At 43.9% G+C, this 15,608-nt stretch overlaps 1 protein-coding gene across 1 annotated transcript in view; it reads left to right on the top strand.

The window, feature by feature from the left end:
- The first annotated feature begins 320 nt into the window (after positions 1–320).
- The window catches only part of MRPS18A (mitochondrial ribosomal protein S18A), a 37,933-nt gene continuing 22,645 nt past the window's right edge, over positions 321–15,608 (top strand). Inside the window, exons 1-3 of the mRNA XM_066611576.1 lie at positions 321–459; positions 2,866–2,897; positions 9,333–9,437. Of these exons, the coding sequence (XP_066467673.1) occupies positions 360–459; positions 2,866–2,897; positions 9,333–9,437 (237 nt within the window). The 5' untranslated portion in view covers positions 321–359. The remainder of the gene's footprint in view (positions 460–2,865; positions 2,898–9,332; positions 9,438–15,608) is intronic.

Genomic DNA, 15,608 nt, shown 5'->3' with positions numbered 1-15,608 from the left:
TGTGGATAGGAAGGCAGCCTCAGAGCCCAATCCTATGCATGTCTACTCAGAGGCAAGTCCCTTGTTAGTCAATGGCGCTTACTCCCAGGCAAGTGTGGATAGGAAGGCAGCCTCAGAGCCCAATCCTATGCATGTCTACTCAGAGGCAAGTCCCACTATAGTCAATGGCGCTCACTCCCAGAAAAGTGTGGACAGGATTGTAGTGTGAGACAGAAGACACCTCCCCCATCCCACCTTCCACTAGCTCAGGGGCTGGATCCCAAGATGGCGGCTGCGCCACGCCCCTGCTCTTTCCAGCCAATGGGGAGGCGGAGCGGAGCGCGGGCCCAACCAGGGATGCCCTGAGAGCGGAAGCTAAGATGGCGGCGTCCGTGGCGCTGCTGTCCCGGTGCAGGCGGCTGGTGTCCGGCCTCCTGTGGGGCGGCTGCGCCGGAGCCCCGTCTCGCGGGCTGCGGCAGGGTGAGTGGCGAGAGCCGGAGGCACAGGGAAGGGAGCCGCTCCAGAGCTTCGCTGCCGCCTCGTCCGCGCGTCTCGGAAGCCGGGCGGTGGCTGGTCGCCGCCGCCGAGGAGGGGAGAGTGGCGGCTGCGAGGTCCCGACGCACCCAGCACCTGGCCCTGGGGCGGGTGGGGGGCCGCGGGGAGCGGAGCAGGGAGCCAGGAGGACTCCCACTGGGCGGGGCGCTCGTGGCCTGCGGAGCTGGACTGGGTTGGGAGCCCAGGTCTCCCTGCCAGGTGGAACCCACCGCGGCCACTAGCTCCAGTGGGAGCCCAGGGCTACCCAGCAAGGTTACTGCGGTTCCAAGTCCACCTGGAGCCCGGGTCTGCCCGCCCAGCAAATGGCCACAGAGGCCACAAGCTCAGCAAGGAGCCCAGGGCTACTCAGCTCCATGTTCGGGCGGGAGCCCAGGTCTGCCCACTCAGCCACGGAGGCTGTAAGCTCAACAGGGAGCCCAGGTCTGCCCAGCAGGTAAATCTGGGCTCTGGGAGTTAAGGGAGTACTCATGTGCCCCCCCCAACACAAACACTGGATCCACCCCTGCTTTAGGGGTGGTGAACCATTTCTCTGTTAATGCCAAGCAGTGGTGGGACTTGAGAAGTCAATGCCTCTCTTCTCTTCACTCCTCCCCCCCATCTCTTTGCACATAGCCCTTTGCAGTAGCCCTTCTGGAGCAAACTAAGGGTCCATCTCGGCTAGCATCTAGTTGCTAAGCTATCATTAGTAATCCCTGTCTAACCCCTTTATTATGCATTTCACACATGACTGCCTGCTGAAAGAGAAAATGGGTCTGGTGCAAGGGCCACTTTTTTTTTGGTAAATTAGAATGGAGTCTGATGCAGTCTAAGGCAGTGGTCTCAAACTGTGGGTCTATGGCTCACTAGCATATCACAACCCAATATTTGGTGGTTTTTAAAACTGACTAGGTAGATTTTAGACTATACGCATCAAGGGCTAAACAGTGGGAGCACTACGCTTCAAGGGTTAAACAACCTGTTATTTGTGAGGTTGTTTAACCTCAGTCTACTCAATCTATTACCCAATTGCCATTGTAGCCACAGAGGCTTGAGGTAAAGTGAAACTTCTTTTTAGGTGGATCCCAATGCTAAAAAGTCCTAGAACCACTGCTCTAAGCCTATAGCTGTGTGCTTGTTTTTGTTTTTTTTAAACTATGGTGGGAGGGAAAACAGCTTGACCCTTGCTTTGTCTGATGGATAGCCCCAAAACAATTGCAAAGCCCAACCAGTGTTGATGGGAAGCTTTCTGGTCACTAGACATGCTGGTCAGATATTTAGAAGACAGGCATGAAAGCAATGCTGTCTCCCATTCTTTGCTAGCAGCATCTGGTAGTCAAAGTTACAGAACTTAGAGGATCTATTTTGATATCATGACTATGCCTATTGCTGGTGGCTAGCTATTTTCCTCATCTCTGCTTTATGATGTGTTATCAGCTAGCAAAAGTACTAGAAAAAAAGGCATTAACTCTAGTATTGCTTTGCTTTCAACTGCCCTAACAAAGGGCCCAATCCTAACCAACTTTCCAGCACCAGTGCAGCCATGATGCAGCCCTGAAGTATGGGAACAAGCTTTCCTTCCCTTTAGGAGGCCTCCTCCTATAACCACAGGACACTGCACACACTTCATTGGCATGGCTACATCAGTGCTGGAAAATTGGATAGAATTGGGCCCAAAGACTGTTTGCATATTGCCAAAGGAGCCATGCAGTAGAAGGTGCCATGAGAAGTTATACAGTCTTTTGATAAATGGCACAATCTATGATAAATGACACCATGGCATGACTACTCAAAAGTAAGCCCCATTGAATTCAATGAGACTTACTCCCAAGTAAGTGAATATAGGATTGCAAAGAGTACTTAGCTGTTAATGCCATCTCTGTGGTCTGAAATAATGCAGAGGCTATCTTTTAGTGGACTGGCAGCTTCAGATAGCTTTTTGTTGTTCAGTTTAGCAATTGTCAAATAACTAACAGTGGTTGTAAAGTAAGTGATGCTATGCACCTATTTCAGTAAGCAATACAAAGTCATATTTATTGTATTTGCAAAATAATTTTTTAATTGACCTACTTGCCTATTTCTGAGAATAAGTACTTAATGACTTTTTGGATAAATATTAGGGGGAGAGAACTAGGGTGGGGCTGACATCAGGAAAACAGTGAGAAAATGTGGGCTTTGTATTGCTAGTGACTATGCTGCTAAATAGGTGGCTATACCACCTTTAAGCAAGCAGCCTGCTGTGGTGATGGAATCATTCCAGCTTCTTGCAGCCCACTGTTTCATGGTCCCAGTTTCCTTTCTGCAGAAGAATGCATATGTTTGAATGTGTCTGACATTTCCTCTTTTTCCCTGCAGTTATAGAAGTTACTGAAGGAAACACCTCTGTTGTAAGTATGTTAGTGTTTTCTGGGTTACAGTTCCTTTTACACTAATTCCCTCCATACAGACAGGTTAGGTTCTGGAGATCTGTACTTAAGTTGAGATGTATGTAGATCAAAACAGCCTGTTCTTGCTGGTCCAGCACTATTATGCCTGTGTGAAATTACCACCAAAGGACGCACTGCACCTGTATGAAAGTGCAGGAGCAACCATCAGTAATTCAGAGAGCCAGTGTACTTGTGAAACCATAATTTCGTGTATACATACAAATGGCTATTCATTTGTTCATTGGCAGTGGAATCCTTATGTTGGGATAAAGTGATTTTCCTGATGAGAGCCTAAAGGTGACCTTTGTATGTACTTCCTGAACTTCATTCCAAGTTGGCTAGTGTCAGTTGTCTCTGTCTCCTGCTGCCTCAGTGAAGGAAAAGTGTAAGAGATTAGGGATGCCTCCACTCCTGGAAAGGCTGTGTATACTCTAAGGCAGTGCTCTTCAACCTTTTCTTGCCATGACCCCCCCAAAATAAAGAAAAAGTGTGAGACTGGGGACTCACCGCCAGTTTCCCCCTACCTCTTGTGTCTTCACAACAGCCCTGTGAGGTAGCAACCTGAGCAGGGCTGGCCTTAGGAGCTGTGGGGCAAGACAGTGAGAAGAGGCTGTGCAGGATTATATCAAGAACTCGGTTTTGATAAGAAAATACATTATTGGTTTGGATCCAAACCCTTTCATGCACAGGCTATGAAAAATTGCCATGACCCCCCCCCCATATGACGGTTTGTAACTCCATTGAGGTCATGATCCACAGGTTGAAGAACACTGTTCTGTCAGGGCGGCCCCATCTAAAGTTAACAGTGTGGAAGCTGTCAGCTTCGTGGAATAGGAAGGAGCCATGGTGCTGTAGCTTTTGCACCATGATGTCAAAAAGGGATCTGTGAAATCTGTTCACTCTTCAATATTGCTGAAAACTTTTTTGGTTTTGTATAGAAACTAAACACATAGTGTACCTGTTCTTCATTATCTTTTGAAGGAAGCAAGTACCATATGTCTTGAATGCCTAGCCATGTAACAATGTGCTGGGGATGAAGATGCTCCAGTTCTGATCTGAACTGCATGAGTCTACAAATGCTATAGCATGATACTAATATTTGTCTTTAACAGGTGGGCCGCTGTGAGATACAGGAAGCTGGACTAGATGGGCCTATGGCCTGATCCAGTGGGGCTGTTCTTATGTTCTTATGTTTAAATGGGAGAACATGGCTGCAAAATGCTGGAACATACCTTCTGCTTCTAATAACGAGCAAGTGTGTTAGAAAGCCTGTCCTCGCACCTCTTAAGTAACAACATACCAGTACTTTGGCTTTGCTTCCAAGTCTACTTATATAAGGGTCTCTGCTCTACCCTCAGATCTACTTTTGTCTTTGCCTTTTATCCCTACTGATGATATTGCCTTAAAATGTTGTTTCGATAGATGTTTTACTTTTTACCCTTGTTTATTAAGTGGTTTTTTAAAAGGTTTCCTTTCACTGAAATGAAGTGTCTGTTCCTCAGATTTGAAATTGATGTAAAATTGTTATTTCACTATAAGTAAACTGTAGCTTATTATAGCCCTATTCATAAGTCATTTTTCTCCACATAATAGCAGATACAGAAAGCTGGACTAGATGGGCATGTGGCCTGATCCTGCGGCCACATCGGCTGTTCTTAAGTGTATTGGAGGGAAAATAGAAGGCTGCAAGATAATCATACCTTCTGCTACTGATGTCCATTGGTGTCCACATGTTTGACATTTGTCTACAAAGGTGCTGAAGGCAGGAAAGGTTCCTGCACGTGATTTTGCACCTCCAGAGTACCAAAATCTGTAGAAGAACCCTTTCTGCCTGTACCTCTTACAGTCTGCCTGTGCCTTTTGCAGCATGGAGTGTGCAGGTACCTGGTGCTGCACATGACCAGCAAGAATGTTGTTAGCAAGGGGGTGTGGTTACCTAGTGTAGACCTGTTTCCCCTTGTGTATTTGCTGTAAGGGGAGCAAGGGGCTTAGAATATCATAAGGCACTTTAGGTACAATCCATAGTTTTCATCTTGTGTGAACTGATTTTTCTTATTCTTTTGCTACTGAAATGGTCTTATTCTGGTGTGATACTGTTTTATGAATTAATTGTTGTAAGTGACCATTAGAAGTTTTTAACCTAAAGGTGTGGAACAGAAAATAAATGTCTTAATTTCATGAAAGCAATGGAATGGGACCCCTATCACAACTCATTGATTTCAGGAGGAGTAAGTTAGTAAAGTTAGTAACTCTTTGTAGATCATGGTCTTTATCGTTCTGTGTAATAACATTGGAACACAAAAATGTGATTATGAAAAACACACATATTTCTATAATTCTAGTAATTCTAACGGAACGCGGATTAATCCTAGCTGGCAAGAATTCTTTTAAGTTAGTGAAAGTAGGAGTAATGATTTACTTATGACAGTAAAATTAAAGATGAAAATTAAGAAAAATAACATAATTACACTTTCAGGATGTCCCTGTGAGCTACTCAAGACATTTCAGTTTCTCCCCTGTATCTGGCTCATGATACAGTTTCTCTACGTAATCTCTCAGTAAATACAAGTAATGAACAGTATTTGGGGTGCACGTAAGGAAAGAGACAAAGCACTCTAGATCAGTGGTTCTCAAACTTCCTGGGAGATTTACTCACGGGGTAAGTCTTTGCGGGGGCAGGGGCAGCAAAACGATCCCCAGGATTGTGCCCCTGCGGGTGAAGGGGGGCTATGTCTTCACAAACCATACTTGCTCCCAGGGTCCAGGGGGGAGCCCAGCACAGTGCCTGCAGGGCTCTCCGCGGCTTGTAAACAGTAAAAGTTCCAAGCGCGACGAAACCAGAACTTTCACTGTTTTTTTAACTTAAAGTTCCTTAAAGGGAACGGGGCAGCTTTACACAAGTTGGTGGGTTGCCAACCCACCAGTTTGAGAACCACTGCTCTAGATCAGGGGGTCTCCAAACCCCGGCCCAGGGGCCAGATGCGGCCGGCAGCAAGCCTCTTTCCGGCCCACGGCCAACCCGTTGTCCCGTAAAAGCCTCTGGCCCACTCAACTGAACATGACCAGAACTGTGCTCTGACTGTGTCTGGAGGGTGTTCTGAGGGCCAGAGAGGTGGAATGAAAGAGCCCATTCATTCATTTATTCACTCATCTAAGTTCCATCTCTTATTAAGTTTTATATTTAAAAATTTTTCCCGGCCCTCCACACCATGCCAGGTATTTGATGTGGCCCTCTGGCCAAAAAGTTTGGAGACCCCTGCTCTAGATCATTGGAACCACTGATGTATTCTGTTCCTTTAAGATGGATTCTCAGTTCACTTTGAGCTCTACTAATATATTTTCAGTTAAATTCCCCAAGCTACTGTAGCATAAAATGATAAAGGCTATTGCCATTCTGTGTCAAATAGTGAAGGTTCTCTGTTTTTATGACATCTGCAGGAATCATACAGTCTAGCGATAGTTTACTGAAAATTCCCATCTGTGCTTTGATGGGTGGATGGATGTAGTCACAGGAAAAAGAATACTCTGTGATATTAAGGACACAGCACAGATGAAATCAAATCTCTCTGCAAATGAGTTCACAGTTGTTCAATTTCATTTTTCTCCTGATTTTAAAAGTGTAATCTGAAGATGTTTTCCGGAACAGTGTGCTTTTCTTATTAGCATCATAAATGTCTTGTGGGAAAGTAAATAAAGCTAAAACATTGTGAGAAAGGTGCGTGTGCCTCCATCCAGCACTTAAGTAGAATGCTTGTAAAGATGCTCATAGTGGGGGCATGAGCATTAGCTTTGATCTGTTGGGTCTTTCCAAAGTAACTCATGTTACCATTTTGAGCAGTGTAATAAAACATTTTGCTGTCTGAATTGGTATACTGTGTTTGAGCCAGGTGACATTAGTATATATTTTTAATAAGGTTCTTGTGTACTAATTGCCACATTAAATCAATTTGGTGTACTTGTGACCTAACTGTATTAATTTCAAAATAACTTGTATTACAGTAATAGGATACATAATTTAACATCTTAAAAACAGTTATTCTGTTACCTCACCTTATGAACAAATCACTTCAAGATGCCCTCTGCTCTACATAAGACTGAATTTATTTGAGCACTCTTGGCCATGCAATGACTGTACTTGCCTTAAATTTAGGGTAAACAAATTTTTCGAGCTCATGTCTATAGTTGCACAAAGAAAAATATCCAAGAGTGCTGTAGAACTCCTGTTGTATTTTTGTAAAAATAGGTTGAGATGTATTGAGACATTTTCTGTCTCTTGAAAAACGTGGAGAGAGAACCTGTTCTTTCGAAAAAGAATTTCATAAGGAAAATAACCTTTTTTTAACAAGCACTATGGCTCAAAACTCACTGGACCACCTTCAGAAAATAAAACCAATATTCTGTAGCACCCTTGGATATATTCCTTTGACTTTGTGAATCTGTGCAACTCTATTTCTGAATGTATTTTATTTCCATTGTTACATAAATTGTTGTTCAGTCCTTCAAGGCTAGCTAGGTTATTCCTGATGCAAGACTAATAATGATGCTCCTTTTTAAGAAGAGCTACTGATCAGTTCAGTGTTTCTTCCTGAACTAAAGTAGGGGCTCACTCTACCACCCCATCTCCATGAACAGGGCAAGGAGACAATGGCATGTACCAATTGGGGCTTTCCTGGTTAAGAATGCCGACATCAATCATGAATATAAACACAGTATCTGCTTTAAGTTGTGATGCTGCTGGTCCATCTAGTTTCAATCTCATGAGCAACAGCTGTAGGATTTCATTCCAAGGGCATGTTTCTTGCATCCATGCTACCCAAAACCCTTGAACTATAGATACATAGCTTGGACACTTGTTTTACATGGTGCCTTTCCAAGTTCTATCTAAGTTCTTTGCCTGCTAGTTTCTAATAGGTAAGCTATAAGAGTCACTGAGTCGTCCACAAATTCCTTTTCAGGGCATGTGGTTTTTTTCAAATCTTGTGTAACACTGTTTGTATATGATATAATCTTGGCTCCAGACACTCTTACATCCATCTTGGTGTACATAATATTTAGTATGGACTGCTACAGTCTGTGTTTTGCAGCTACTGTCATTTTACCTCACTCCTCTGGTCCCAGTGTAATAGAGGAAAGTGAGCCACACACATACACAGTAGATGAAAGGTCTTAACCTTGAGGCTGCATAGACAGAATTGAGTGGAGGTAGAAGGGAAGTTGGCTGCTGTTGCACAATTTTCCGCTTTGAATCTCATGTTTACTGCTTGATCTAATTGGTGGGGGAAAACAAGAATTGGGTTAAAAATATCTACCCACATGGTGGGGAGAAGATTTTTTTAACAGCATATCCAAACTGGACATTAAGGAAGAAGAGAAGCACAACAATGAGATTTCCTAAGCAAACATCAGTCCTTGGCCTGTATGGCCTGTGCTGCTCTGACCAAGTCTGCAGACCAGCTCCATGTAGTCTTTGTGCCCAGCATAGATATGCTCTTACCAAATTTCAAGGTTCCATAACCCAGTTTACTGCCAGCTTCATCTTGAGGTCCTTGCATTGCAACTGGTTATTCCTGTAAATGTCAACAGTAAGGTTTAACATCTGCAAAAATCTGTACAGACTGCCCAAGTTTTGGCTATCAAGCCCACTGGACTTCAGGCTGGTTTTAGGCTTCTGACATGAGCATTAAATGACTTGTACAATGAAAAACCTGTATCATGTGTGTTATATGTCTACTGTTAAATACAGAGGTTGTCAGGAAATGCCTCTTGACAGATAACCTGGGTTGTTGAAATAGTTTCCCAAGAGAAATGCTATCGGTGCCATCACTTTTGACTGTTTAAAGCTAAACTTGGATTAAACAAAAGAAAAATATGCTGTAGGGAGCCATCCTAGTCTGTTGTGGATGCTGATGCTGCTATGACATGTGAGAGAAGTTTCTTGTTCTCACAACTGTTTAAAAAAAAAAGAGCCAACTCCAAGCTTCCGCAACAAATGAACCCAAGTTCAGTAATATTCTGAAGGTGGTAATCTTAAAATACTGCCTTCTGACTTGTAGCTGGAAAGTTGGGTAAGAATAAATATGTTAAATAAATATCCTAGCTTGTGAAGGCTGCAGCTTGCGTGACTTAGGAAGAATTGTGTCCATCAAGCAGGTAGTCTGAATGTGTTGCTCCTGAGTGAATTGAAACACTTCATAGACTGATATTCTTGAATTTAGTGATGCTAGCATGGCTCGTGGAGATGGGCTTCTTCTTGTCCTCAAGTACACTTTCTTTTATGCATTAGATACACTTCTCAAGTTTTTCTTATTTTGCCTTTTGTCCAAAGTGTATTTCAGACTCTTAAATATGAATTTTTTTGCTTCCACATTAATTTGACCTTTCTTTTGTATTTCTTAGATTGAAGGCAAAATTCTAGATGAAGCTGAAGCTCCAACCCCTCCAAATCCTTCTGGCCAATGTCCTATCTGTCGCTGGAACCTAAAGCACAAGTACACTTATGAGGTCAGTGTTCATTCTGAAGTTTTCCAGTAATCCTAGCTGCGCACTGGGCCAGTGAGTGGCTGCTGCTGCGCCAGTGGAAGGTTTCGCTAATGTGCAGTAAAGCAAATTGCAACACCTGGCGTGTAAACAGCACCGGTGGAGTGGCTTGCACTGCCCTGCCAGAGCTTCATTTGGGGCCGTCAGCACAGGGGAATGGGGAGGGAGGGGAGGGTTGAATGGGGAGGCAGATCAGACCTTGCTAGTTAGGTTTGGGCTGCCCACCTCATGAGCTCGCTGAAATGCATTTTGATGCTTGCAATTAATACTTTTTGGTACCTACATGCTGCGTGGTGGTTTTCTTACCCTCTTAGGATGAAAATGGTCAAATCATGCTAATAGAAAACCATTCCGTTGCTTTGATTTTTCCTACTTCTCAATGCAACTAGTTAATAACCAATTTTAGAGACAGTCTGTATTTTACATGGAGTACTAAACATGGTATGTTTTTGAGAAATTGAAGGGTCTGTGTAACCTGTGTATCAAATTGTTGTAGTTGATTCAGTGTGTTCGCTTTGCCATAGCTTTTTCACATAATGGTTTGGGACTTATGCTCTGTCCTTGTTGTGCACAGGCACATTGACTCATGTTTGGAGCCCATACAATTGCATGTTCAAACACATTTTCTGTTCACATAGTGCTGCTCCATGTGATTGCAGGAGCATGCACGCTCCCTACCACTACATAGAGGAAAAGTAGTGACAGTAGTGCCCTTCTGTGCAAGCACTTACATGGAAAATATTGAGGCCCTGCATCTGTCAAGTTCTGCCTTTCTACACATGATGTTTGATCTCATAGATTCTCAATATTTACTACTCTTTTTTTAATACATGGGTACAAGCACATCAAAGTACATTGACATTTGTGGAGCACAAGGGGTGCCCTAAATCTGATCTGAAGCACACAGATCTTAGTGTGATGAGTCTTAGTGTTCAGCATTATACTTGTTGTCCCCTTGTTGAATTCTAGTGTAATATATTACCATAATGGTTAGTGTGCTAGACAGTTCCAGGAGAGGAACAACCATATGAGGGTTGGCTGTAGCCAGGCCAACAGAGGGCAATTGTCTACCTCTGAAGCAGCAGGTGAAATGTTTTTGAGTAAACTTTTGATGCTTAGGAGGCAGTGATGTGGTTTCCTTTCTCAAAAAGTAATTGCTATGCATGGATAACTTGTCTGATCTCAGCTTCCTTGGGAAAGATAGTAGACAATTCAGAGTGCTAGTAGGGTCTTAGATCTTTGAAGGGGTAGGGTTTCCTGCAATGAATTAAGGTTATAGTGTTCCAATCAGAACAGGCTCAGTGTCTAAGAGTTGTTTGATTCACCCTGTGCATGTGGGGTGGTGGTTGTTTTTTTAATTTGTTTCTGGTAAGCTGGTTGCTGCTGTAGCAAACACCATTTTTAATGAGCTGTGGTCTACAGCAGTAATTTTTAACCTTTTCCATCTCAAGGAACACTGACGAGGCACTAAAATGGACAAGGCACACCATCCGTTTTTTGACATTTGACAAGGCACACTGTGCTGCCAATGGGGGGCTCCTATTCCCCAGTGGCCCTACTAATGACCCTCTCCCAAATTCCCAAGGCACACCTGGGGACCATTTGTGGCACACCAGAGTGCCACAGCAGAGTGGTTGAAAATGGCTGGTCTACAGGCTCACCCCCTCTTGGACAAAGGAGATTTTCCAATACTAATCCATTTGTGCTTTGCTTTTTGTGATGTGCTATACATGGGTTTACCTCTGAAGACTGCTCTAAATGCTGCTTCACATCTCTTTATAGATGTGGGATAGTGGGAGCATAATACAGCTGATACTGTTCCAGTTGCAATGACTGCCAGCATGCTTCTTGGTTCAGTCCAAATGTGAGTCCACTAGAACAGCTAGTGCTTTTCTGTAAAGGCCTCTATATTTGGAGGCTCATGGATTCACACCTGAGTTGCCCAGGCCAGAGGGAGCTTATAACACTGGGCCCCTGCAGAGATCAGCACTGATCTGAGAGATTCTTTTTTTTTTTTTTTAACAGTATTGTATTTCTGGAGATGTAAGCAGCTTGGTGGCCTCCTTTAGAGACAAAAAAGTGGAATATAAATACCTAAATGAATAAATCTTTGAGGTGGCCTATCCTGGTACTGAATCTATACCACCTTCAATCGTCTTGACAGGCGCTGCTTCAAGTTCACTTTTACCTGAGATAAGAACTGTCATGGCAAAAAGCAAGTCCTTGACACCTGTTGCTCTAAGGCAGGGGTGGGCAAAACCCAGCCCATGGGCCATTTGCGGCCCTTGGGAACCCCCAATCTGGCCCCCAGGGAGTCCTCAGTCTCCAATGAGCCTCTGGCCCATCAGAGACTGTTGGAGCCCACACTGGGCCATGACTGCCAGACACGAGGTCAAGTTAGAGCAAGGCCTTTTATAGTCTCCATGTGTTTTCTGCTTTTCCCTAGGTCAGTCCTTTCTCACTCATTTCGCACCCAGACCCACATTTTAGAATGAAAATCTGTCAGGACCCACCAGAAGTGATGTCATGACCAGAAGTGACATCATAAAGCAGGAAAATTTCTAACAATCCTGGGCTGCAATTCTGCCCACACTTACCCAGGAGTGAGTCCCATTTACTATAATTGTTGAAAGCATCTTCATAGTAGCCTATTAAAAGTACATATTTGTGACATTTCCCCAAATGCAGTCACATGCCTTGGTAGCATTAACTAATATATTAAAAATAAATTGTTGAAATGAATGGTGGCCCACCTGAAATTGCCTCACGACCCACCTAGTGGGTCCCAACCCACAGTTTGAGAAACACTGCTTTAAAAGATGACTTGACAAGTTTAACATTTGCGTTACTCAGGACCTGGTTAGAGATGTCAGTGTTACAGAGCTGTTGGGGAATAGTGATCACGCTGTGATCCGTTTCGACATGCATGTCGGGGGAAGAATACCAGGCAGATCTCTCACAAAAACCCTTGACTTCCAATGAACTGACTTCCCTCAAATGAGGAGGCTGGTTAGAAGGAGGTTGAAAGGGAAGGTAAAAAGAGTCCAAACTCTCCAGAGTGCATAGAGGCTGCTTAAAACAACCTTAATAGAGGCGCAGCAGAAGTGTATACTGCAAAGGAAGAAGGGCTCGACTAAGTCCAGAAGGGTGCCTGCATGGCTAACCAGCCAAGTTAGAGAGGCCATAAAGGGCAAGGGAGCTTCCTTCCGTAAATGGAAGACTTTCCCTAATGAGGAGAACAAAAAGGGACATAAACTGTGGCAAAAGAAATGTAAGAAGGTGATACGGGAGGCCAAGCGAGACTATGAGAAACAAATGGCCAGCAGCATTAAGGGGAATAATAAAAGCTTCTTCAATTATGTTAGAAGCAGGAAACCCACCAGAAAAGCGGTTGGCCATCTGGATGGTGAGGGAGGGAAAGGGGAGATAAAAGGAGACTTAGAGATGGCAGAGAAATTAAATGAGTTCTTTGCATCTGTCTTCACGGCAGAAGACCTTGGGCAGATACCGCTGCCCAAACGGCCCCTCCTGACCGAGGAATTAAGTCAGATACAGGTTGAAAGAGAAGATGTTTCAGACCTCATTGATAAGTCACCGGGCCCTGATGGCATCCACCCAAGAGTTATTAAGGAATTGAAGAATGAAGTTGCTGATCTCTTGACTAAGGTATGCAACTTGTCCCTCAAAACGGCCACGGTGCCAGAAGATTGGAGGATAGCAAATGTCACGCCCATCTTTAAAAAGGGAAAGAGGGGGGACCCGGGAAACTATAGGCCGGTCAGCCTAACATCTATACCGGGTAAGATGGTGGAATGCCTCATCAAAGATAGAATCTTTGGACACATGGACGAACAAGCCTTGCTGAGGGAGAATCAGCATGGCTTCTGTAAGGGTAAGTCTTGTCTCACAAACCTTTTAGAATTCTTTGAAAAGGTCAACAGGCATGTGGATGCGGGAGAACCTGTGGACATTATATATCTGGACTTTCAGAAGGCGTTTGACACGGTCCCTCACCAAAGGCTACTGAAAAAACTCCACAGTCAGGGAATTAGAGGGCAGGTCCTCTCATGGACTGAGAACTGGTTGAAGACCAGGAAACAGAGAGTGGGTGTCAATGGGCAATTTTCACAATGGAAAGAGGTGAAAAGCAGTGTGCCCCAAGGATCTGTCCTGGGACCGGTGCTTTTCAACCTCTTCATAAATGACCTGGAGACAGGGGTGAGCAGTGAGGTGGCTAAGTTTGCAGATGACACCAAACTTTTCCGAGTGGTGAAGACCAGAAGTGATTGTGAGGAGCTCCAGAAGGATCTCTCCAGACTGGCAGAATGGGCAGCAAAATGGCAGATGCGTTTCAATGTAAGTAAGTGTAAAGTCATGCTCATTGGGGCAAAAAATCAAAACTTCACATATAGGCTGATGGGTTCTGAGCTGTCTGAAAGATCAGGAGAGAGATCTTGGGGTGGTGGTGGACAGGTCAATGAAAGTGTCAACCCAATGTGCGGTGGCAGTAAAGAAGGCCAATTTTGTGCTTGGGATCATTAGAAAAGGTATTGAGAACAAAACGGCTAATATTATAATGCTATTGTATGGTAATTCAATGCTATTTGAATTATAATGCTATTGTATGGTAATTATAATGCTATTGTATGGTAATTCCACACCTGGAGTATTGTGTCCAGTTTTGGTTGCCGCATCTCAAAAAAAGACATAGTGGAAATGGAAGAGGTGCAAAAGAGAGCAACTAAGATGATTACTGGGCTGGGGCACATTCCTTATGAGGAAAGGCTACGGCGTTTGGGCCTCTTCAGCCTAGAAAAGAGACACCTGAGGAGGGACATGATTGAGACATACAAAATTATGCAGGGGATGGACAGAGTGGATAGAGAGATGCTCTTTACACTCCCACATAACACCAAAACAAGGGGACATCCACTAAACTTGAGTGTTGGGAGGGTTAGGACAGACAAAATATTTCTTTACTCAGCGTGTAGTTGGTCTGTGGAACTCCTTGCCGCAGGATGTGGCGATGGCGTCTGGCCTGGATGCCTTTAAAAGGGGATTGGACAAGTTTCTGGAGGAAAAATCCATTACGGGTTACAAACCATGATGTGTATGTGCAACCTCCTGATTTTAGAAATGGGCTATGTCAGATGCAAGGGAGGGCACCAGAATGAGGTCTGTTGTTATCTGGTGTGCTCCCTGAGGCATTTGGTGGGCCGCTGTGAGATACAGGAAGCTGGACTAGAGGGGCCTATGGCCTGATCCAGTGGGGCTGTTCTTATGTTCTTATCCTACATTTAGTAACATTTGTACTTCATTCAGGATTATGTACATGAAACTTGGGATCACCCCAATTAATAATCCTTATAATCAGTCTGCAGTAGGCGAGGGCAGTGGTTCTCAAACCTTTTAGCACCATGACCACTTTTTAGAATGACAGTGTGTTGGAACCCACTAGAATTGATGTCATGGCCAGAACTGACATCATCAACCAAAAAATTTTTTGACAATTTGAGGCTGCAATCCTATCCAAACTTACCCTGGAGTAAGCCCCATTGACTGTCATTGACTTATCACTAAGCATATACAGAGTAGCCTGTTTAAAGTACAGCTGTGTAACATTTCCCCGAATGTAGTCACTTTCCATGGTAGCATCAAGTCTAATATATTAAAAATAAAATATTGAATTGAATGGGGACCCACCTGAAATGGGCTCGCAACCCATCTAGTGGGTCCTGAACCACAGTTTGAGAAACACTGCCCTAGGCATTATTTTACCCCCGCCCCTTTGCCTCTGAACAACATACGTCTCCATGTGTTTCTGGCTTGGTCTGTATGTTTTCACTGTGCAAGACATGTGTGGCAAACAGTTCATAGTTCTCATGTGGTTTTACAAAATGCCTTGTTATAGTTCTCATGCATATTATAAATAAGCTCAGTAAAATTCTTTCATATAAGTTCCGTCTCTAATATATTCATTCATGTTTGTGTGTGTGTGTGTGTGTGTGTGTGAGAGAGAGAGAGAGAGAGAGCCCTTTGGACAGGGAGCCATTTAGTTTGACTTTGTAAACCGCTTTGTGAACTTTTTGTTGAAAAAAGTTATATTGTTGAAAAAAGTTTGTTGAAAAGCAGTAT

The sequence above is a fragment of the Tiliqua scincoides genome, chromosome 1 (genome assembly GCF_035046505.1).
Source record: "Tiliqua scincoides isolate rTilSci1 chromosome 1, rTilSci1.hap2, whole genome shotgun sequence".
Classification (NCBI taxonomy): domain Eukaryota; kingdom Metazoa; phylum Chordata; class Lepidosauria; order Squamata; family Scincidae; genus Tiliqua; species Tiliqua scincoides.
The sequence above is the reverse complement of the archived record's forward strand: the minus strand, read 5'-3'. Positions and strand labels throughout refer to the sequence as shown.